Below are 24,770 nucleotides of genomic sequence, written 5' to 3' on the forward strand. Positions count from 1 at the left end.
GTTTACACTATATCTGCAACCACTTGCAGTGGCTATTAGATCTGAACCAAGGATCGGTGTGGTTAGAGCTGGAAGATGAGGACTCTTTTATGCGGATGATATTTTGTGCTTATCCAAAAATCCTGCCTCTTCAGTCCCCATATTATTAGATTTGTTTGGAAAATATAAAAAAAAAATATCAGGTTACAAAACTGGTGAGTTTACCGCAAATCGTAGATAATCCCAGTGTCTACAGCACGTCACTGGGCAGTTATTAGTTTAGACCGATAGATACAAGAATGTTATATCTTTGGGTGAATCTTGTCTTGGATCTCACGACTATAATGCAAATTAATATGGTACCCTTACTGCAAAAGAACAAAACAAATTTAGATAAATGGAAACTTGTGAATCGAAGTCTATGGGGAATTTCCAGACAGTATTTCTCCAGGCATTTTCAAAGTTTAATCAATTAGTTAGTGAGTTTCTGTGCAATGGGATTGAGGAAGTTAGCGTTACCAAATGTAGAATTGTGTAGAATATCCTTTGAAATGGCAAAGTTTGCTAAACATTGGGAAACTGGAAATGACAATCAACCTGGATGGATACAGATAGAAAACGAGCTTACTGCCCCTTCTGGGTCAACAGAGGCAGTGTCACATAGAGGTGCATCGGCTTTGAGTACCAACCCAATATTGGAGCATTCTAGAGAGACAAGAACAAAAGCTCATAAACTGCTGCATCTCTCTAAACATAAACTATTCTTGTATCTGGAACAGCCCATCAATAAGTATAAGTAACAAGTTAAAAAAAAGCAAAAAACAAAACAAAAAACAAACAAACAAAAAACTATCCTACGGGAATCATGGCTTGATATGAATATTAAGAAAGTTAGTGATTTGTATAGAGCAGACAATAGAGCTTAAAGATGATTTTGGTTTAACAGATAAGAGGAAATTGTGCCACAACCTGCAAATTAGGAGCTGCATTAAGAGTTTGGGGGTTGTTTTAAACAAAAAAAGAAATCAAACTGGTGTCAATCTGCAAAGGACTGTGCAGTAAGCCTCGGTCTTATCTAAGATGATGGCAAACACTCTGTGGTAACTATGAAAAAATTTGGGAAAGAGATCTCAATGCAAACATAGAAGTGGGTATATGGAAAACCATAATAGCCGAAGCCAGGTGGTCAGTCGGAGATGCACGGGGCAAATTCATATTCTACAAATTATCCACCAAAATTATCCATCCATCCAGGTATTATTATACATCAGTTGAACCACAATGAATGGTCCCATGAATGATAATTATTGTTGCAGGTGTCGAAAGAAACCAGTACTTTTCTTCATTTATTGTGGGATTGTTCCTTTGTTTCTCCTTTCTGGACAAAAGAAGTCAAAAACATTGTGGAGTGGTTGCACAAACCATTGCCAGAATCTCTCCAGTTATGCTTATTAATAGACAAGTCTCTCTTGCAGGTGTCTATCTCCAAACACAAATTTGGACCTGCACTAGCAGGTTTTATTGCTGCCTCAAGGCTTGCTTTCCGTCATTGGATAAGTCCAACAAAGCCTGCTTTTGAGGACTGGTTGAAGGTAATGACTGACGCGCCTCTTTTGAATCATTGACTGTAAGGACCAATGCTCCTACAGGAAGTTTATAGGAAGTTTTTTTTTTTTTTTTAAATCTGGTCTGATTTTCTAGTGTGCATAATGACAGTAGCTTAATTCCTCCTCCATGTTGTGTTTATCTTGTGTTTTATTCATTCATTCATCTTCTATACCCGTGTATCCCTTTTGGGGTTGCGGGGGGGCTGGAGCCTATCCCAGCTAGCAATGGGCGAGAGGCGGGGTACACCCTGAACCGGTCGCCAGCCGATCGCAGGACAACATAGACAGACATACAACCATTCACACTCACACTCACACCTATGGACAATTTAGAGTCATCAATTAACCTAATGAGCATGTTTTTGGTCTGTGGGAGGAAGCCTCCTTGCTGTGAGGCACGCGCACTACCTGCTGCACCACCGTGCCGCTGTTGTGTTTTAGTTTATCTATAATTTCTTTACTATCTCAATTGTGAAATACTTTGTGTTCCTCTCTCTTTTCTTTTTCATTTCCTTTTACTGATGCCCAGATCTGTTTTGTTTTATGTTGCTTTGTCGAATGTTCTTTTTGGACTAACTGTAATGTGCTGCCTTATCATACACTATATTGTAACATAAAGACAACTTGATAAAAAACAATAGATAACATTTAGAATCAAATGATATCATCTCATGCAATCCTTAAGGATATTTCATGGCAACCTGTCAATAGGATTTTGAGATATGCACAAAGTTGCTATTTTGACAAGTGTACAATAGGGGTTATGGTCTGCGAAGAATGAATGTGCTCAGTACTTTTTGCAGCATTCTGCCCATCAGACCACCAGAGGAAAGATCAGGGGGTTGACATCATGGGGGGGGGGGGGGGGGGGGATTGACAGCATGTCTATCTAAACTTGGCTTTTATTAGATAGGCAGCATCTAAAAAATCAAATGGCATTATCATAAGTGGACGATTCAGTATGTTTGATTTGATCCACAGTAGGGTTAAACAATTAATTGAAAGAGCAATATCCAAGTCTAAGGAGCTGCAATTTTTTGATAAAGGTAAAACGTGTCAAAACATATCATTACAAATAAAACACGGTGGCACAGAGATGCCCTGGCCTAAATATCATACTCCACAGATGGAAGGTTGGTACATCCACCCCTGAAAATCACATCATCATTTCTATCATTACTTCAGTGAAAAAAAAAAAAAAAGACCCAAAAAAACTCACCATTCCTACTGAAATTGTGACTCATATTGTAATTGCAATCTGGAAAGATAACCACAGCATGACTAATCCACACTACAGAGAGAAGTTCAGATATCTCAGCTTCTGCTGCTTTAGTTTTGACCTTTTTTAAACCCCAAGGTTTTGCTCAGATGAACAGACTGACAGATATGGGCATCCTTGTGTAGTGTGTAGCCAGTGTACCACACTCGACAAAACTGTCTAAAAGATCTTCTTACCAAGCACATAAACCACCGAAACTCTACAGTGAAACCCAGGATAACAATAGTAAGACTTAATAATATAAATGGAACGTCAGCCTCTGAGGAGAGGGCAGGGCACTGACTGAATTTCCTATGATGTGGTGGACTTCTCACTGCTGTTTACCTGGTTGGTCTGAAAAACTCTTGGCAGGTACACCATCTGGCTACTGACATCATGGCTACATCACACTGTAAGAGGAACTGGCAGAACTGGGCTGTCAGCAGGGAAAAAACAGGACCCTTTGTTTGGCTAAAAAAAAAAAAAAAAAAAAAAAAAAAAAAAATCTGAGGCAGTCTCAGCAAACCCACATTCTCTTTCTGTCGCTTTCTCTTTCTCTGAAAACCAATTCTTTCATATTATTCTTCCAATTATACGCCCTACTCTGTCTCGGACCGTCTCCTTTCATCCATCTTCCATTCCTTCTTTCTTCTGCGCTGTTCATTCCAATCTCCCGAGAGACCTGGCTACCATTAGTTCTTTCTGAGTGCGCTGTCCTCCCTAAACTCATCTCCAAGGAGTCTTGTGAGCCGCTTTACTGCCAGTGTGTTGTGGTGTGGTGAAGAGAGGACAGACTGATCTGCTTAAATAAACCAGGTGAATATTTCTGATGTTCTTGTCATATTCCACATTTAACTGACGTGTAAATAGGCAGTCATTCAGCCGGTGGGGTTCATAAATATCAGAAAAAAAACATTTGTTACCTTTTAAGACAAGAAAATTTAGCACATCAGGTAAAGAAGCCCTAAAAGTAGAGATGTTTTTCCTCCAGCAGCCCCTTCTCCAACTCATAAAGGCTAATCATGCCTTTGTGCAAAGCTGCTATACACTGCCTGAACAGAGTGTAGAGAAGACATTCATCATATGCTCAGGGATGTTCCTAAACTGCTCTGCCTCCTATACAAAAGGAATGGAAAGATAATGAGACAAGAAAAAAGGGAAGAAAGACAAGAAAATGGGAGGGGAGAGAGAGGAGGAAAGAAAGAGCTCTTCCAACCGCCAGTAATTAATCAGTACAGTAGCCTTATGCTGCCAGCCTGCGCAATCATAATTAATTACACACAAGAGCGCTCTTGGAACAGGAAGAGGACAGTGGAGAGAAGAGAGTGGGAGGAGAGGAGGAATAAAGAGATTCTGTTCACACCAGGTGATTAGAATGTGGAGGGCAAGAAGAGAAATACTGAATATCCAGACTTAATACTGTCGACATTCAACCCAGTCTTTTGAAAAGAAAATAGCTACTATTTTTTGGGAGTTACTCCAGTGATTTAGTACAGGACTTACAAGAGACAGAATCATCAATATTAATGCAGCAGAGGCTGAGATATCCTCACGTTTACTCCTTTTAGTGTGGTGGAAAGCTCTGAAAACATTGAATCCTGTATTGCCTATAATGCAACTCAATTGCATATCTTCATTAGACTTTGATTTTTAATTTGTTGCATTATTTTTTCATCCTTTTCATTTTTTATTAGAATTTTATTCTAATTACATCCATTTTCCTCCTGACTGTGTTCTGTGTGTATTAAAAACACAAAATAACACAGTGGATTAAAAACAAAGTAGAAATAGGATTTCAGGCAGACTTTACTCTGTATTAAGAATGCTAGAATAACAAATCAGTAATCTTCAAAATATGTCTGTTGTCATATGGCATGTTACATGGCAGATGTAGCTTTTTCTTTATGAAATCATCTCAGACTGCTTTGTTATAGATAGGACGGAGCATGCAGGTGTGCTTGAGATTCAAGGTCAACAGGATCATGTAGTGTGCACAAAAGGTCCACTATGTACTTGCGTACATACATATGTGTGCACGGGGAGAAGATTAATGTTCTCGTTCATTTAGCTATTAAGAGACGCAACCCACCAATTAATATGTCTTGTGTATGTATGCAATGCCTGATAGGTCTTATTGCCCTATACCAGTGGTTCCCAAACTTTTTTCCTTGAAGCCCCCTTGCCTGCATCCAAGACAAACCAGCCCCCCCCAGCCCCAACTTCTACCCGCACACATGCACTAAAAGAATAAAGTGATTAATTACAAACTGTTATTTGCAAAAATAAAAGGTCAGAGGGAATACATAGCTTAATGAATTTAAATGTAGACCAAAAATATGTTTTAATTTGGATTATACAGAGTTTTTATTATCCAATTGGGTGTGTTATTGGGATTTTCTACATTTAGTGTGCACAAATATAATTTTGGTAACCTCACAACCTCTGCGCAGACAAAACTGTGCACACCCCCTGCAATCTCTGGCGCCCCCCAGTGGGGGGCGTGGATCCCAGGTTGGGAACCACTGCCCTATACCATATAACTCCATTGTTGTCCAAAAACTATCAACAACACCTCAGTGAGCCATACCATTGCACTAGGTGATATGTTTCTTCATTACCATGAACACATGACTCAACGCCATGTTCATCATCCTGCTGCCAGAGACACTCAGTGACAGGATTTATTCCTGTTTCAGCAACTGACGTGAAAAACTACGGTGATAAGACGTTTTAGGAAATTACTTTAAAAGTAAAACTACAGATTTGTGAGCTGGTTCCTGCTGAACATTTATGTCTTCATTATGACCGATGAGCTTTGGGGCTGAGAGCCACAAACAGGGCTGTGGGACAGACTGGCACATTGTTGGTAATTCTTATGATTTGTTGACTATACAAAAAATACAAAAATAAAAACAGCTTTATCCTTTCATATCCATTGCACTTCTTACAAATACTGAAATCATATCACTCAATAATGCATTTCTAATGTTTCATTAAAAAGCCTTCACGATCCTGCAACATGCAACAACACTCTGAAGTATCAGGCTAACCCAGCCGAGCACTCACCCTCTTCTCATCTGTGACAATGTAGTGGCGGCCGTGCTTCTTTGTTAGATGTGGTGTCAGGACATCAAAGCGCCTGCGAAACTCTGAAAACACCATGTGGTCTGGGTATCCTGGAGACAGGGAGGGAGCAGAAGAGATGAGAGCACAAACACACCAAAGACCAAGGTGAGAGGAGCGTCTGCAGCTAGTGGAGAGCCAACAGCGTGTCAATGGTCAGAGAGAAGACACACACACACACACACACACACACACACACACACACACACACACACACACAGGTGTTGCTGAATAGATTAAAATTTAACAAAAAAATAAATACCAAGGTACTTCCTTACCTTGCCTATAGATGCGCAGTGCATCCAGCAGCTTCGATCCTCGGAGCTGAGCTCTCAGGAGGCCCACGTTCAAAGTCATGAGGCCTGAGTCTGGGCTCTCTCCATGCGTCACACGGGGCTCACCTCCTCCACCCACTGCCTCCGCCTTGGGCAGCAGACAGTGGATGAAGTGAACCCTGGAGCGACGCACCATGTCAATCAAAGCATCCTAAAAACAGAAAAGAGGTGATGAGGATATCAGAAAAGCAGTCGGTGCAACAACTTCATGTGTCTTCTAATTTCACCTAAAGATTCTCTTCACATCATAGTGCTGTGCTTGAATGCAAACCAGCAAACTATTTGCAACTTACTGTAGCTGCATGATGTAAATCAGGATTTTTCTTTCAAGTCACTGCATGCCCACACAGGTGTCAGTTACTCCAGTACAACAAGACCAACGTAAAGGTATGGAAAATGTCAATGCAATGTGTGCATATCCACTTTGTTGTAAGAGGAGGTGTATTTCGAAACCATCAATGGAAACACCTGTGTGGGTGGACTCTGGGTCTGCAGAGGCTTTAAAAAATACAATTAAGATGTCCTCCATGAGTCAGTTTAGTCAGTTTAAATACTTACATATTAAAACTTATGAAGCTGGCTGATATGAATCCAAATCCAAATCATTCTTCAAACATTCTTTAGCACATTTTAGGATTGTGCTAATCTTACTTTAAATGTTCTAGACATTGCCAAAAACTGCGTTGATATGGTTTAAAACAGTGAGTAGGAATGAGTATTAATATGGACCAGCCACCACTGGCAGATACTCAGTTCCTTTATTACACCACTGTCTGCACTGATACCAATCCAAAATCTCAAAACGTCCCCCCAGATCATTGTTCAGGTATTGAAAATCAATTATAGACTGGGTTCAAAACATCAACAGAGAGCTAAAAATATGACTGGTTGAGCTATTGGATGATGTACCAAACTCAGGGCCTTTATTTTTTATGTATAAAAGAATGGATGAATTGAAGGTAATCTCAAGGTAATCTCATTGTAAGTGCATTTTGAGATCTATTAAAGTGAAACTTTGGTATTTGTCAGCCTGGACCTTGTCTGCCCCTGTTTTTGTGTTTAAGTAACAACAATTTTTAGAAATTGGTCCAGTATTGAGTGAAAGTGCTGCAGCCGGCAGACATGAAAGCAGGCTGAAAGCTTATACTTTAGGGAAGTTGACACTATCAGTGTACGCCCAGCTTGTTGTCCCCATGAGTCAGTTAGACACAAAAACATGGAAAAATAGGGTCCACGTTGAAAAATAGTCAAGTTTCTCTTTAGCTTGCTCCAAGGCAACTCGTGCTGTTGTGTCACTGAGCGGAGGTGACGGGAGTATTTGATTTATTCTTCCTTAACAATGGAAATTATTAGCCACAACAAATTACTTCAGCAATGACAAAAACCTGTTTTGCCATTGTGGTTGCCTAATACCGCAAAAAACGCTTTTTTAAGTATGTAAAATTTTGAATGAGTCGACACCACTTACCACTTGGAGTTTGACCTGTATACACAGGCTCTTCTTCTTGACGGCAGCCACGCCTGTGGTGAAGGTTTTCCTCATGCTGGTGGCTCGGCGCAGGGCGAGCTGGGAGCTGCCCTCCAGACCAGCAATGGAGCCTGACAACACTGTGGCCCCACTGGCCCGACCCATGAACAGCCCGCTAATGTTCTTCCTGTGGTGCCAGAACAATGGATTGCATTTGTTTGCATGCACATGACATAACAGCATGTTCTTCTCACTGAATCAGCCAGTGATTGATACTTCAATATACAGGCAGCCGATCTGACTGTCTTAGTAGCACATTCCATTCTGTTGTTCTACTGTTTGGAGAGCCATATTTGGCATCCTTATGGATATTGGAGGTTTGAGTTTGATATGAATTAGTTGCTCTATGCAACTACACATGCATATTGTAAAAAAGTGCACATGAACATATAGAGTCTTGTGATTCTTGGGATTTTGTTGTTTAAATGATAAATACTGACTGACATTGTTGTAATAATTCCATTCACCTCGATTGGCAGGGAGACATATCTCAAAACCTAATTTTGGTGAACTGCTCCTTTAATGATTTAATGCAGAAACTTTTTTGTATTACAGGGATTCAGTGTCACGCATCTGTTGGACACAAAGAGTTTTGTCTGAGCCTTTCAGTTAGGAACATGAGGAACTGGTTGATTTAAACACATTACCCAAAAAGACATTGATACATTGATGCACAGCATATGAACAACACAGCACTTATTTCTAATCACCACAGACTCAGTTCTAACGAATTGGACATTGAGTTTGTGTGGCTGTGGTGAGTGGTCTTACTTCTGGGAGTCCTGCAGCAGTGTGGCAGCGTTCTGGGCAGCAGGGTTGTGCTTGGCGTGGCTCAGCCAGCCCTGAGCATTGTACTCCACCCAGTCTGTGCCGTGGCTGTGGCCGAGCAGGAAGAGTTGGGGCTCCTCTCCTCGCAGCAGCAGACTGGCTCCTGGAACACACAGGAAATAGATGCATTCTTCCCTCGTGACATCAGGAGTACGGTCACTGCCGTCTGTTGTTTATGCAACCTCCAAACCTTCTAATGATAGCAGGCAGTGACAGGTTGAGCGCTCACCTTTGTTTTCTCCCTGTGCAGAGCCATAGTAGCTGAAAAGTCTGTCCAGCATGGTTTCCTCTGAACCTCCAGGCTGAACAGCCTCCTCCTCCATCAGCCACAGAAGACCCCGAGCCTCATCCGTCCTGGCCAGAGTACGCACCTGTGATGGACACCAACAGGCACAAATCCTACCTCACCTGCTTTTTCTCTCACAATCACTTTTCTTTGACCTGCTGTGAAAAACCCTGAGGTCATGTCAAGGTGTGCATAGAAATCTTTATTCATCATTTAAGATCATGAGACAATGTGCTGAGTAGCCACATATAAATAAAGCAAACATAACATAGTTAAAGCCAGTTTAAAATGAGATATACCGACATGAGTTTTACTCAAAATTAAAATAAAGATAAAGCAAAGCATGCATAAAACAAACGCTACAAGTCAACATTATATTTAACTGTTCAGTGTATTTTAAGATGGTTATATGAGACCAATCAAAGCTTGCAATCTGGCACAACCTGTGTGGCATACAAGGACTGACTTCACTGTTCTACCGAACAGCGCCATCAACAAATGAGCTTCTTCTCATCGTGTTTACAGTTGCATGTGAAGACTACTTTATGCTCCTACTGGTCAAATCACATAGTATGTTGCAGAAATCGTTAAACTAGACAAAGGAAGTCTTTTTTTTGGGACACACTGTGTGTCTTCCAGTGACACAGGAGGCAAACTGGCTACTGCCACGCCTCACGCTCATTTTCACCTCATGGTTGCGGTAGGTGTGAGTGTGAGCGTGAATGACTGTCTGTTTCTGTGTATATTCAGGTCTGAGATTATTAGAATGTGTTATAGCTGCACTTAAGTGCACAACTCTAAGAAGATGTTTATATATAGAAGGTAAAATGACTCTCAAGGCCTTTCAAAATCAAAGAGATGCGGCATTGTGCTGCTGAGACTTAACTAGAAGCAAGGTGCAATCTGAATCCTTAATGGAGATAATTTCTACACAAGTTTGCTGTCATTTGACCAGAAATCACGTCACAGATTGACCATTGCTACCTGTATCAAATCAGATATTGTGTGTTTGCATGTCTCTGGGTCTTTTAGACTCCCTTTTTGTGCTAAAATTCTGTCTGAATATGATGCAATTCCAAATTAAAACAAAACACACTCTCTCACTGCCTTTAAGGGCAATGAGAGAGTGTGTTTCTGATCTGTTGCCTCTATCAGCAGGACAACGTTGTTTGTAAATGTTTCCAATACCTACACAGAAAATTATCAACATGTGTTTAATCACAAAAGCTCCTTGATTAAGTTCAGAGAACCTAATTAGCACGAAATATATGGTACAGCTGAGGCTGATGGGAGTTTCGCGGCTACAGATGCAGCCATCTAGAATTGTTGGCTGGTCTGTGATGAGGCCTGTACAGATCCGTAGCAGATCCCTGTTGGATCCTTGGCAATAATGAGATCCCCCTCCTCAGTCTCAACTTGTGATACAATAGGTTTATTTTGCCATTTTTATCATTAAAGTGCCAAAAACTGTCTTATTCAAGAGAACTGCGTGAAAAATGAAAGCAATACCGTGGGGGGAAATGATGACGATGATGTACAGTAAGAAATAACTAGGTTAGTTTTAAGTCATGCTGCTATCATGGCTTAAAAATAACCTAACCCTTACCCTTATGACTGGTCGGCCACCACAACCATTAAAGTTTGGTTTGGCATAAAATCTGCTTGGTTAGAAAGAACTACTTGGTTAGATTAGGTAAACTACGGAAGAATTATTTGGTTAATATCAGGGAACAATCATGACCCACCATCACTTTGATTAAGGATTAGGTTTAGATTGGTTTAAGAACATCATTAATTGCCATCAGTTGGCGATTTTATGGGGGGCGAGGGGGGACACTATCTCTCTTGGTGGCAAAATGACTAAAATGCGTGCCCCTCATTAACCTGCCATCCCAACCCAACAGACCTGGCACAGCATATAAATGATCATTCTGCTTTTGTCTCTATTTAAGGGCAGAAGTTTAATTTGACAAAATATCATGAGTTATAAAGAACAGAAAATACCACTTCTTGTTGGACATGCAAATGGTAAACAGACTGCATTTATACAGCCTTTTTCTTGTCTTCTTGACCATTCAGAGCACTTTCTAATTAGTGGACACCTGCTCTACCACCTGAACCACAACCACAAGTGAAAATAATGTGAATGACCTCATCACTTTAGAGAAGAGAGAGCTTGTTAAGAGCTTATTTATTCAGTGTACTTCAACTGGATTGTAGTGTACTTCATAGAAAAAAGAAACATATTTTGATTCAAAATGAAGCTGCTTAAAATTAAATAGTAAAATTCTCCTTGGCCTCTATTGTGATGTTTGTCAAGGCCAACTATTTTGAAATTCACCATTACAAAACTGACCATTAAGAATATAAATGGCATTTAATTTTCATTGAAACCAAAATCAGGACATTTTGTTGCAAAATAAAAATGGAAAGTTAATTCCACTTGATTACTATTTTGGCAGTTTAATGCTAAGGAGTACACTGACTTTTGTCAATAGGCAATAAATTCAGCATTTTCAACCATAATAACCATAATAAATGAAAACTGAACAGAAGATTTTTAAGATCATCATACCTTCCAAGTGGAAATACATGTTCAATTTGAGTAATTGATTTCATTTCAATATTGTCAGCCACAGACTGCCAAAGAAGTCATGTTTTTGTTCTATCTTTCACAATCTTGAACAACCGTGCTAAGCATGTTTGAATCATACATCTGTGTACTGTACAATGATGCAAATTCAAATGCAGATCATTTTTATTTGTATTTTGTACTTAGCTTTGGGGGTGCCATGTGCACTTTCTGACTTGCTGCATTTATTTATAGTTCATGTCTAAAGTGTGCACAGTGGAATCTTTTTCATCAAATATCTGCCTTCCCTCACTACACTAACCATCTTTCTGACTGAAAGGTGTCTCTACATTTACAGTCTATGCAACTATAGACATTAATTTGTCCTGAGAACTATATGGGGTCTCTAACAAAATCAGCTGGATGCTCTCTGTTTTCAAACAATCTGAGATTTGCTTTACTAATTCCATAATCCTACTCATTGAGAAATTAAACAATGTCAAGCACAGTTTAGGCCAGGTTGATCCATCATAGTGTGGAATGTAAGAAACATATATATGGACTATATGGAAACATGAATGAGCTGAATGTGAAGTTTGACACTGCTCCCTGTTCACTAATGAATTTGAACAACATGAGTTATCAAATGGCTTTCAGACACAGTGATGCCAGTTTTGCTAAGACTGCTAAGCCTTAAACGTTACAACTATCTGCAGTTGCCACCGGCGAAGAAGGGAAAAAGCCACACATTTCTCATGACAGGTTTCCGGTATGAGCAGAACACAGTGACATCACATGCACAGAGATAGTGTAGTGAGGTTTCTTGTGCTTACCAGAGCTTGGGTTGAGGCTTGGTCAATAGCTGCTACAGAGAGTGAAGTACTGGACTCTATGTCATCTAAAACAAGTTCTATGTTTTCCTGGAAGCATGAGGGGATAAAGGCTTAGGTTAGTAACCTACAGGAGATTTATCAGCAGATGATGAGATGATCAATACAGTGGCTTACGTAAGTATTCACCCCACTTTAACTTTTCCAAATTTTGTCATGTTACAACAGCAAATGAGTGGATTTTACTACGCCTGCATGCAATGGACCAAGACAAATACTCCATAAGTGAGGAGTGGGAAGGAAAATTTAGAGGGTTTTTGACTTGAAAAATAAAGTCTGAGAAGTGTTAAGTGTATATGTATTGACCTGCTTTGCTGTGAGCTCACTTGAGAACGTTACCTCACAAACAGCATCATAAAGACCAATGAGTTCACAGAAAAGGTCAGGGATAAGGTTGTAGAGCACAAAGCAGTTTTGTAAAAAAAATATCCCAAGCATTGAATGTCTCACAGAGCACCAACAAATCCATCATTCGAAAATGGAGAGAATGTGGAGCAACAGTAAATCTAGACCAAAGAAGACTGTCCACCTAAACTGACAGCTCGGGCAACAAGAGGCCAGTGGTAAGTCTGGAGGAGCGGAAAGATCCACAGCTTAGGACAGAAGATCTGTCCAAATGACAACTACTAGTCATGCATTGCACAAGGCTGGCTTTTATGGAAGAGAGCTGTTGCTCATAGACAGTCAAAAGAAATCATCTTTGGAGTTTGCTACAAGCCATGTGAAGACACAGCAAAGATGTGGAAGGAGGAACTCTCTTCAAATGAGACCAAAAATGAACTTTGCTAACTTAACACTATACATCATGTTGAGGGGATGCGTTTCATCAGCAGGTACCGGGAAACTGATCAGGATTCAGGGCAAAATGGATGGAGCCAAATGCAAAGAAAATGTGTTTCAGTCTGCAAGACTGGGACGGAGGTTCACCTTCCAGCAGGACAATCACTGTAAACATAAAGCCAGAGCTACACTGGAATGCTTTCAAGCAAAGAATTATCATCTCTAAAATGGCCAAGTCAAAGCCCAGACCTCAATGTGACTGTGAATACACAGTGAAACATGAAAATTGCTGTTCACAGACAGTCAAATCAGACTGAGCTTGAGCTATTTCGTTAAGAAGACGGGGCAAAAATTGTAGTCTCTAGATGTGCAAAGCTGTTAGAGACATACCCCAAAAGATCTGCTGCTGTAATTTCAACGAGGTGGTGTTTCTACCTTGTATTTACTTGGAGGGGCGGGGGGGGACTGCTGTTTTATCTTAATTACTGTTTGTGTCACAACATGAAAGTATTTTGCATTTTCAAAGCACTATGCATGTTGTGATAATCAAATGGTAAAAGAGCCCAGTAAAGTCAGCTTGAATTCCAGGTTGCAACACTGCAAAATGCGTAAAAGTCCAAGGGGGGTGAATATTTGTGAAAAGCACTGGAAAACGTACACTAACTGCAGCTATTCAGTTTTACAATGCAATGAGCCATTATTAGACTGTAGATTGGGTTGTGTGAGTGTGCATTTGTTTCTCTCTAATGATTTTCTTACTTGAATTTGCAGAGCACTACTGCTACTGAGGGTGAACTGGAAAAGATGAGGATTTCTAAGACTAAAAGTTGGATTGGGCTGTGTGGGTTCTGCAGTAGTTCAAGTCAGGACATCATCAATTTCTGAATATGTGAATATTCAAGAGAGGATTTCTGTGCATATAAGCAGGTCATGATGCTGTACTGTGTGAATATACATCATTTGTTCATACATATTTTACTCTCGTGGTATCTATCCAATGCCCAGACATGAATGTGAGCGGTTTTCACCGCAACCAATTCCAGTAAAAGTAATAGTGCATAACAGAATCTATGTTTTCAACACTGTGAGCACCAACTCATATCCACTGGCCTCCACTGCACTGCTAGGCAGGCATCTAAATCATGACTAAGTATGAATAGATGCTACTAAAGGTAAGCAAGATCATGCTAAGAAAACCTGTAATTTTGTTGGAATTTGAAGAAACCAACTATTTTAAAAGGTATGTCTGACTCAGGATATTTTCTGTCATTGTAGAATCCCAGAACAGAAAAAAACTAATGTGTTAATATGTGAATATTCTGTATATGCCAGTGCTTAGTGTTGTGCTCTGTAGGGCCAGGAGCACCTCCTTGTATCTCTCCAGCTCCTGGACGAAGGTGCGCTCATGGAACAGGGTCTGCAGCCTCTCCTGGGTGTAGTTGTGGCAGAGCTCCTCAAATGTGGCCCCCCGTTGTTGCTGAGCCAGCCGAGGGTTCTGGAAACCTGGAGTGTCCACGATCAGCAGGGAGCACAGAGAGTGCTGACTGGACTTCAGAGCCCTGAATGACAGAAAAATATCATGAAGCGTTAGTGATATAGTAATATTTGGCCTTGTTAGTTTAATTGCTGCATCTTTTTTTTGTTTAATTTTTTTCTGTTTTTCTCTTTTATTTCATTTTGTGTTTGCTGATTTCAGTATTTGGTTATTTTTTTATGTGTGAGTTACTTGTGTTCTAGGACTAACTCCTTTGTCAGTTTAAATGAATGAGACTGTCCGGTATACATTCACATAAGGTTTGTACACTGGAAAGATCAATACGTACATGCAGAGTTAGTCATTCTTAATTTTAACTGCTGATCATGTAAAAAATATTTAAGAACAATGTTAAATATTCCTGAGAATGCAGTAGAAAATGTTGCACAGCTCTTGAAGACTTGGATAAAAAACAGGCTGGAAGACTGGAAACATACATCTGCAACTTTCACAGTTAGAAGTGATAGAACTGCAGCAGAGCATATGACACAAAGGCAAATGAAACATCTGTACAATATGAAATGAACTGCAGACAAGACAAAACAGGACATTTATTTTACAGCCACCTGTGCAACACTGCCAAGACTAATTGTTTATAGCAAAGACAAACACCAGAATAAAAGGCTCTCCCTAAAAGAAAGATTTAGACACTACAGAGCTACATGCTGTGTGTATACCATACACAGCAGAAAAAAGCAGCATGCTAACTGGTACAATTAGTCATTTGGCAGACGCTTTTATCCAAAGCAACATACATATGAACTCACACACCAATGGCAGAGCATCAGGGGCAGGTTTTTTTGGGGTTCAGTATCTTGCCCAAGGATACTTCTGCATGTGGACTGCTGAGGCCAGGGATCGAACCACTGACCTCCTGAGTGGTGGATGACCGCTCTACCCCCTGAGCCACAGCCGCCTGAGTAGCCTTATTAAAGTTCAACAATACGACAGCTATTAGCTGCTGTCAGCTAGTTAATCCAGTTAGCTGTGCAGCTAGTTGCCCTTTTCGCTGCCTGGACCAGCTGCTTGGAACACTGGGGGCAACAGAACTGTGTTCAGCAGCCTCCTAGCAAACACAGTGGGACCGGGACAGATCACAGCCTCAGAGACCAACAGGGGTCAACTGCAGCTGCAACCAGGACTCTGACTCCAGGGACAAAAATGACATGGCAGGCGACAGGAAATATATACATTATATATATTGCACCTTTAAAGTATTTTTTCCAGACTGGTCAGGAGTTGAACAGCTGACCCTGTGAACCCTGACAAGACTGAAATTATTTCCAGTTAAAGAGGAGAGAGAAAGAAGTCCGAACTGTTGAAAAGCTCTTCACAGTAATAAACCAATCAGACACCACTGCAGGAGTAGTCAATCCTCCAATCAACCATGGTGTGTACCACCTGTATGTGGGGCCTAAAACAGCTGAGGGTTTGAAATCATTTTTTTCTTTATATATTTTTTTTGGCTCAAGAGTTGAATCCTATTTCAGCCGAAAGATTTGTTTCTGTATGTTGGACCTATAAATACTGAATCATTGTCTGGAACAACCAGTGATGACACACTTCTCAAACAAGACACCAAATCTATTAGTTGTATTGGAGAATTTTTCACCAATCGTGTCCCCTGTTTGAAAGCTTCAATGAACACAGAAGTACTACAACTTCTAAGTGGAGTAGATTGAAGAGAATTTGAAGATTCCCATTCAGTTTGAAGAATTCTTCCACTCAGTTCCATTGTTAAAAAAAAACAACCTAATATTTAACTTTACTTCACAGTTTGACATGTGAATGATTTTTGTAGCTCAATGTATGGGGAAGCAGTTGTTGACTGAAAAGCATGCAGAAGAATCATGGTTCAAAGAATAGCCTGATTGCTGAGTCAGCATTCGCATCATGTGAAGCCTAAGCACTGGAATGAGTTTAAACATACAAAAAATAGTTGAGGTGTCCATTTGCTGAGGCACTGAAAGCAGTTATACTATCATCTGAAGTCCAAGCACTGAAAACAGTTTACAAGTGTACTAAAAGGAGTTAAAATATGAGTTATAGATCAGTCGAAAGGAATGAAAGGGCCATTTAAGAAAACTTGGACTGAAATGAATGAATGCATGAAAGAAGGGGTGGAGGAAAATTCAGACAGAAAAAGGGGGAAAATGAAGACTGGAAAAAAGATAAACAGAGAGAGGGAGGTAACAGGGAAAGAGAGCTAAAAGGGAAAAAAAAATCCATGTTGCCTCCCAACAGGATCAAAACAATAAAGTAACATATTTAGAGTTAAATATATGGTCTAACCTGTTAATGAGGGAAATGACAAGAGTGAAGAGCTCCGAGTAGAGTCCTGATGCCATGGCCTCCAAACACTCCAGAGCTGTGACCTTAGAGCCTGAGCAACAAACAAACAGATCAGAGTCAGAGCCAAAAAGAACAAGATGAAGACTGTAAAATCACTTCAAATCAAAGAGCCTCAGTCTACAGCTAATACGCATTTTTCAGGGTCAGTACAAGTGTTTTAAAATTAAATCTGTTTATTTCAAACAAAACATGAGAACAGTGTTTTCTTCCAAGCACTGAAGTCTTTGAGACAGCATTTGAAACCTATTAAGGATGACTATCAAACCTCAGTCCTCACTGGGCTATTATCGAAATGTGTCTGAGTACAGGAAACTGTCAATGACCAAAAGCTGGCAACCAATGTTTGGTCGCATTTTCAGTGGTTTGCTTAAATCTGAATTTTAGCCAATGCTTTTAATCAGGGCAAATACACTACAAGGAATTCAGCATTGTCTACTGAACAGTAAGTACAACCCTGATTCCAAGACATTTGGGATGATGTGTAAAATGTAAATAAAAACAGAATGCAATGATTAGCAAACTGTGCTTACAGACAGCAGTTTTACAAAGTGTTCCCAAGGCCATGTAGTCACATCCTTTAAATGATCATGTGTTCACAAAGTGGTGAACCTCGCTCCATCCTTGCTTGTGAATGACCGAGCCTTTTAAGGATGCTCCTTTCATACCCAATCATGATACTATCATCTGTTACCAATGAACCTGTTTACCTGTGGAATGTTCCAAACAGGTGTTTTTGGAGCACTCACAACTTTCCCAGACTTTTGTTGCTCCTGTCCTAACATGTTTGAAATGTGTTGCTGCATCAAATTCAGCATATGCATACATTTGCAAAAATCAATGCAGCTGGTGAGGTTAACCATTAAATAAATCCTTGTACTATTTTCAATTGAGTGTATGTCACAAAGGATTTGCAAGTTCATCCTTGGATCTCAAAGAACACTTCTCTAAACTGTCCATCATATCAGGGGTAGGGCAACCATGATCATTTCACCTGAGTTGTCGCCTTGGCTGGCCTCGTCTGATCCTCCTCTGAATGAGGTGGAGTGCTGCAGTCCTTTGGTCTGGTGCTTAAAGATAGAAGAGGACAGCTCCTCCAAGGTACAGCCCAGTAGGTAGGCTGCCTTCTGGGCCCATTCATGACGGGCAAATTGCCTACGTCCCGCTAAAAAGAAAGTAAAAATGTGTTTGAAACACAAAAAGATGTGCAACAAGGACCTGAGGAAGAAAGGTAATGAAGATGACAGCTATAGAAGGATTAATCGAGTGGAGAATGAATGGGGTACAAACAAGGGTGCTTAAATTGAGATACATCAGAAAATCTATCTGTAGTTTCCGTACAGCTGCATAGCGATTTTGTTATTCTCTGTGTTTCTCTGTTCTGACGTTGTAAATGTGCTGACTATGGTGCAACCTCTCCTGTTAAAGTTAGGCCTACTTACATTGTTGTTTGTAAAAGCTTGTAAGTGCAACTGGTTATTGCGGATTTCTTTCGGTACCACACTGATTGTCTAGATTGGCTATGTCATTTACAATAAGCCTCCTCCACACATGGGTCACCTGCTGTTGTGAAAATGGAACCGCTTGTGAAAAAAAACAGAAACATGAGTTGTGCTCTTGGCCAATCTGCAAAACACTCTTAAGTTTGGGTGCAAAGTCCACATTAAGTGATACGTTAAAAATAGTTCATTTGATTCTAAAGTTTTGTCAATGTATGGCTGCACCACAGAGACAAGGTTAATGTCAACTAATGTGGCAAAAAATTCCAAACTAACCACAATATTGTTGCAAAAAATGCCAATTTCGTCTCATATGGACTATGTATTATTCTTAATACAGTGTTAATTACAGTGTTGTCTCTCGTGCCCTGCCCTATTTGAATGCCAACATCCAAAAATAGTTAACGCTCATTAAACAACAACAAAAGGTAAGTAAAGTAGGACAAAGTATTATGATTAGGTGAAAACCTTACAACCTTAATTTACAGCTAGTGTATAATAAAAACAGTGACATACTACTACTACTACTACTACTACTACTACTACAATATACGGTAATAGTACCCTATTATTGGGCAGATAAAAATGTAACATTATAACAAACACATAATAATAGCCTACACTGGCAAACTTAAGAAACTGAAAGTTATTTAATCCTATATATTTACTTGCCAATGCAAACGTTCGTTTCTAAAGTCACCAACTTTGCTAACCCTATACCTCAGTGGAATGCTCCGCTGAAGTTACATAATTCGCTCTTCCTCAATCTCTCAACTTATCCCAACTTTCAAAATGGTGCAGCATGCCGACTGCTATTTTACGGAGCACACCTACTAAGGGGTGTAGGTGTAAGATTTAACTAAGTACTACAATGGAACTATTTCAGCTGGTGCAACCGTTTGAAAAGTTAGAAATTCCTTACAAACATAATCACCAGCAAGACAAAGGAGATGGTGATAGACTTCCACAAGAAGGTGCCACAAACTACACTGGTGAACACCTCAGCCACAAACTGGACTGGACCAACTATACAGATGTCCTACACAAGAAGGGCGATTCCATCTTCTGAGAAGACTGAGGTCCTTTGGAGTGTGCAAGACACTGGTAAAAACATTTTATGACACTGTGGTGGCATCTGCAATTTTCTATGCATTGGTCTGCTGGGGCTGTGGAAGCTCTGAGGGAGACTGAGAAAGACTGAAGAAACTGGCCAGGAGAGTTGGCTCTGTCCTGGACAACCCTCTGGACACCATCAAGTACCCCCTGCATGAGACAGTGGGGGCCTTAAGCAGCTCCTTCAGCAACAGACTGCTGCATCCACTGTTTAACAAGGAACACTACCACAGGTCCTTCAACTGCTGTCAGACTGTTTAACTCCAGCATCATTTAGTTTAGAGCAGCACTGTGTTAATGTTGTTTCACATCACAACATCACAAGCCTTCTTCTTTTTTGAACTATTTATGTTAACATTTGCTAATATCCATTACATCTGTGCAACTATCTTGTGCAATATTACATATTTATATCTTTTTTTCTTTTTATATTTTTTACTGTTATATATTTTCTAACATGTCATAGGATCCTTCTCAAGGAAATATTGCTTTTATTCTCTTTTTGAATGTAATTTGTATATCTATCTATCTAGATAGATAGATAGATTGATAGATTTGATTTTAATTTGTATCCTTTTTATTGTCTATTTGTTCTTTTTCTAAATCTCCTTTTCTCCTTTTAGATGGTGCTGTCATATCAGGTTTGATGAAATTGTTCGTAAATGGTTTCAGTGTTGGCCACACACTGAGTAATTGGAAATCTTAAATCTTAAATTTGTGCAAATTGCAAAAGGTGTCCGATGAGGCTCACCCATGGGGCCTGTTCTGTTCATTCTTCATATCTGTAAGTGGGTGTTATATAAATCTTCATGCTGATTATTTTTTACTGTAATACAGATACTGTACATTCTGATGTTAAATCCCTTCATTATAATCATCAATTTGTTTAACTTTGGTAAAATATAATGATAATGATAATCTCATCATCTCTACTAAGCCTGGTACAAATATTGAAGGAGTAGGATTTGGGGATCTTGATCGATGAGAAGTAAACTTATCATGTAATATCATGTAATGTGACTGGTCAGCATATAAGGGAAAAAAATGTTTCTTTGAGGGGAATAAAATCTGTTTTCCTCTGCATTGTAGAAACACATTTATTGAGGCAACTTTCCCATCAGTGTTTGATTATGGTGACATTTTCTACATGTATGCTTCAGATGTGACTGAATCCACTGGATGCTGATTATCACTCTGTACTGGATTTATTAGTGGTGAGAAATAGAATACTCATCATAGTGAGCTTAATGCTAAGGTTGTGTAGCCCTTTCTCTCAATAGGGTGTGATAGACACAGGGTTTTATTAATTTATAGGGTGCTTACTTCTTTGATTACTTCTTTGTTGTCCTTTAATGTGGGCCCTTATCGAACAAGCTCAAATGATTGGATTACATTGCAAGTGCTGGCTGTAAAAACTGAAGGGGAAGTCTAGTTTTCCTCATCCTGCACCTGCAACATTCAGAACAAAGTTTACCTAACTTCTGTTCATGCTTTGTTTCTTGTTTTAAATTTTGATTTCTTTATTTATTCTTAAGGTTTTATTACTTCATTAATGTAGTTACTAATGACTGTCTTTTTATATTTTTACTTTTTATCCCCATTTTCATCTTCATCTTTCATCATCATCATCAAGTTTCTTACTTGTGTTTCTTGGTGTTTAGGATCTTTTGTCATTTTTTTCGATACTTAGCTATACTGTAAATGAGGTCTCAACCTTAATGTCTTTCCAACTTAAAATAAAGGTTGAATGAAGATGACAGCCTGCACAGCCAGCCAATCCAAGGCTTATGCACAGAGCCAAAGAATCAACAGGAGCTCCAGCCAAGCAGAGCCTTCGTAGAGATACACAGGGTAAGGTGGGAAATACAACTTCTGTGGTAGAAAGTCAAAACACTATCTATAGAAGTGAAAATGAACAAGCTTTACTTTTCTTTGGAGAATCTTTTGTCATGGCAAACAAGGGGAGGCATCAGAGAAAGCATTTTAATGGGATAGCAACATTCTGATCCTTGTGATTTTCATCTCAGGGAACAGAAAACGGTGAGACAGGGAATGGGGAGAATCGTCATGAGGAAAACATGAAAACACAAGAGAAAAGGAGATGAGGAGAGGAGGGGGTGGAGGAGTAGAAACAATAAAAATGCTAATGACTTAAGGCCTGGAAGGAATGATAAAGGCATTAAGAGAGAAAAATACAAACAAGAGAGGCTCTGAAATAAAGTTTGGTTTTTTTTAAGTGAAAAACAGTCAACAACTTGTGTACTGTTTTTCCATTACCTTCATCTCCGTCTGCGTTTGACAGGGCGCAGCATGCAAACATGCAAGCAAAGAGAGGGGGTTAGAAATAACACAGTTCACCGATTTTTTTAATTCACAGTCACAGAAAAACATAAACATTAGCATTAAACAACACTTTGGAAGAGCAAGCTGAGAGGTTAGACATGTCACTTTCGAAACCACAAGCCCCTATTATATGAGGGTGGTAAATGAGACGATAAAGGCTGTGTTTGAGGGAGTTTCCCCAGAAAAGACAATGGACTCAACTGGAATAATGTCCTCTAGTTAACAGCCAGTGGCTGACTTTCAAAATCTCTAACTTGTTATACTGGTCAAGCTACAGGATATTTTTTGTTGTCATATTGCTGGGTAGCAAAAACTACACATCTGATCTCAAGGTGTGCTGATTATTGTAGTTGAAGAGAAACCACAGCCGATATTCAACAAAGCTATGCAAGATGTCATTGTGCATCTTTGTCTGCTACCTTTCTCTTTCCTTGCACCCAATTTCATGTGCTCTAATCAGATACTGCAGTTTCCTGCAGTGTTTTATAGTAGAGGTGGCCCACCTCAGCAAACATCATAAAAAATGAACACACTCTTATAAGATACATTAACCTTAAGGGGAAAAGACCAAATGCACTACTTCACACAGCAAAAGCTCTTCTATTTAGTTTAGTGTGGCCATATTACAATGAGGTCAAGACACATCTTGCATTGTTTAAAATGTGATTCTCTGGTGATGTGAGGATAACCTGTGTCAGATCTCAAAAATCTGTCAGGTACAGGCAAATAGCAGCAAAAGTCAAGTTGACGGCACTAGGTTAATCACACAGTGTAGATACAGGTCTGTATATGTATGTTGCTTGACTAAGGACCTTAACTGACTCCATTTATCTGCTAACTGGAATCTAGTGGAATCATGTTTTGCACACCAGCAAAAGCAAAAAGAATCCTTATGACTTGGTTCACCCAAATTACAAATGAACATTTTCTCACTTACCTGTAATGGAATCTAGCTATACAGATACACTATACAGCCAGAAGCATATAAACAATCCTATCTACATACTTTTGTGTACATGTTTTTGATTGCATTCTACTTTTATTTGCTATTTACAGAGTGCCCCAACATTTTTGGAATCAGGGCAGATAGTCCCTCTAAATAACATAATGTTTTTTGTAATTTGGGTGACCCTTTAAAACTGACCAGCAGTCTCTACACTTCAATGTGAGAAATTGGTGTTAGGTTAAGCAGCATCTAATCCAAAAGCCATGTAATCCTAGCTGCTGTTGCAGTCGCAATACTGCCAACTGAGAGTGTGTGCCTTCAAATGTCAAGCCTGACACCTAGTGGCACTTGGTAGAAAGTCAAATCCAGTCTTTTTTTTTTTTTACTTGAGTGAAAAGGATTTGCATTTAATTCCGCACAGTTTATGGTAATTTCAGCAGGGCCATGTTGTCATTAATGTTGAAGTAATGAGGTGATGGAAATGAATACATGGTTGGCAGGACAGAGCAATTTGCTGGATAAAATTAAAAAAACAGATAGAGAAGAAGAAAGAAAGAGTAAAAACTAACTTTCAGCACCAACCAAAACATTGGTGACTTAAAAAGTGCTAAAGTACAATGTAAAAAAGTATCATGTTAAGGCAGCAAGTCAAAAGTCCTGTTTTTCTTATGTTTCCACTGTTCCATGTAGACTTTGCACTGCGCACTTTGTATAAAACTATTTGTGAAGCCTGTAATGTCCAGTTGTTGTTGACAGTGTCAGAGCCATGTTTATTCATCTCTGTGGTCTCTGTCTGCATTGTTGATGCTGTAGTTAGTTGTGGTGTCAGATTGAACTGTGTGATAATGCAAACTGCCCTCTTGGTGAACAAAACTTAAAAGTCTTTCTGGCAAAGTCACACCAAAAAATTAACATTGCAGTCATCACATTTATTCACTTCACTTATTGTGTCTCCCCTTATACATAAATTACTGAGAACTGGCCAATTGTTACTCTGGAGCTCTGAGCTGAAGGGTCATGATGGCATCCACGTGACTCTGGCAAGCACTTAACAATTCAAACTTTAAAAGCCTAAATGATCTAACGCTCCTCTGCACAAAGCTAGAGTCTGACATTTTTCCCTGACACGCTTAATAAATGGTGAAGTGAGCATGCATCACGAGCATCTTCCTTCTGTGGAAAATGCCACACTGGGTAATTTAATGAAAGGGTTACAGTCCTCAAGTCATACTGAACACAGACCAATACGAAGGATGAAATGGGAAGTAAGGTTTGCCACTGCTTCTGCAATATGTTTCAGAAAAAGATAGAGATCACTTTGGTGTATTTTGTTAAAGACATGCATTTCTTACGTTAATCTTTATTCACACTCGATTGATAAACTGAGATCCAAACCCTTAGTTGTCAGTTTGGCAAAAGGAATGAGTTAAGCGTTTTGGAGATTGTACGCCATGGGCTTATTTGTCATTCCTAGATTAGAACATACACAACAAAACTGTGTCATGTGGAGGAGGAGCTGGTCCACCTGGCCTTCAGGTCTGCTTAAGAACCTTAACCTTGACCTTGCTCATCAAATCTGTGGAGGAAATATTTCTGCATAAGAATTTTTGTGTTCCTGCCCAGGTATGTTTGGCCCCACTTCAATGAGTCTGTTTCTGGTTTGACCTCTCACCTTCTAAAATGTCTCTACACCTTTACAAGGCAGTAAATGCCACAGTGCTGCTGTGGAGTAAAAGCAAAAAGTCAGGGACAAATTCCCGAAGTGTCTATCCTCTCATCATGTAACAACCAGCAGATGTG

At 39.7% G+C, this 24,770-nt stretch overlaps 1 protein-coding gene across 6 annotated transcripts in view; it reads right to left on the reverse strand.

The window, feature by feature from the left end:
- Window positions 1-24,770, reverse strand: part of myo18ab (myosin XVIIIA b) — a 140,469-nt gene that overhangs the window by 63,205 nt on the left and 52,494 nt on the right. For 4 of the 6 annotated variants that reach the window (XM_076734933.1, XM_076734937.1, XM_076734932.1 and 1 more), the window contains 9 exons: window positions 18,064-18,234; window positions 17,013-17,103; window positions 14,553-14,745; window positions 12,350-12,436; window positions 8,888-9,029; window positions 8,602-8,761; window positions 7,771-7,957; window positions 6,246-6,453; window positions 5,911-6,020 (listed from right to left, as the gene is read on the reverse strand). In XM_076734933.1, the coding sequence (XP_076591048.1) occupies window positions 5,911-6,020; window positions 6,246-6,453; window positions 7,771-7,957; window positions 8,602-8,761; window positions 8,888-9,029; window positions 12,350-12,436; window positions 14,553-14,745; window positions 17,013-17,103; window positions 18,064-18,234 (1,349 nt within the window). Of the gene's footprint in view, window positions 1-5,910; window positions 6,021-6,245; window positions 6,454-7,770; window positions 7,958-8,601; window positions 8,762-8,887; window positions 9,030-12,349; window positions 12,437-14,552; window positions 14,746-17,012; window positions 17,104-18,063; window positions 18,235-21,958; window positions 21,971-24,770 lie in introns of all 6 variants that reach the window. The other 2 variants (XM_076734931.1, XM_076734935.1) reach the window with 1 other exon arrangement.

This window comes from Chaetodon auriga, chromosome 7 (genome assembly GCF_051107435.1).
Source record: "Chaetodon auriga isolate fChaAug3 chromosome 7, fChaAug3.hap1, whole genome shotgun sequence".
Classification (NCBI taxonomy): domain Eukaryota; kingdom Metazoa; phylum Chordata; class Actinopteri; order Chaetodontiformes; family Chaetodontidae; genus Chaetodon; species Chaetodon auriga.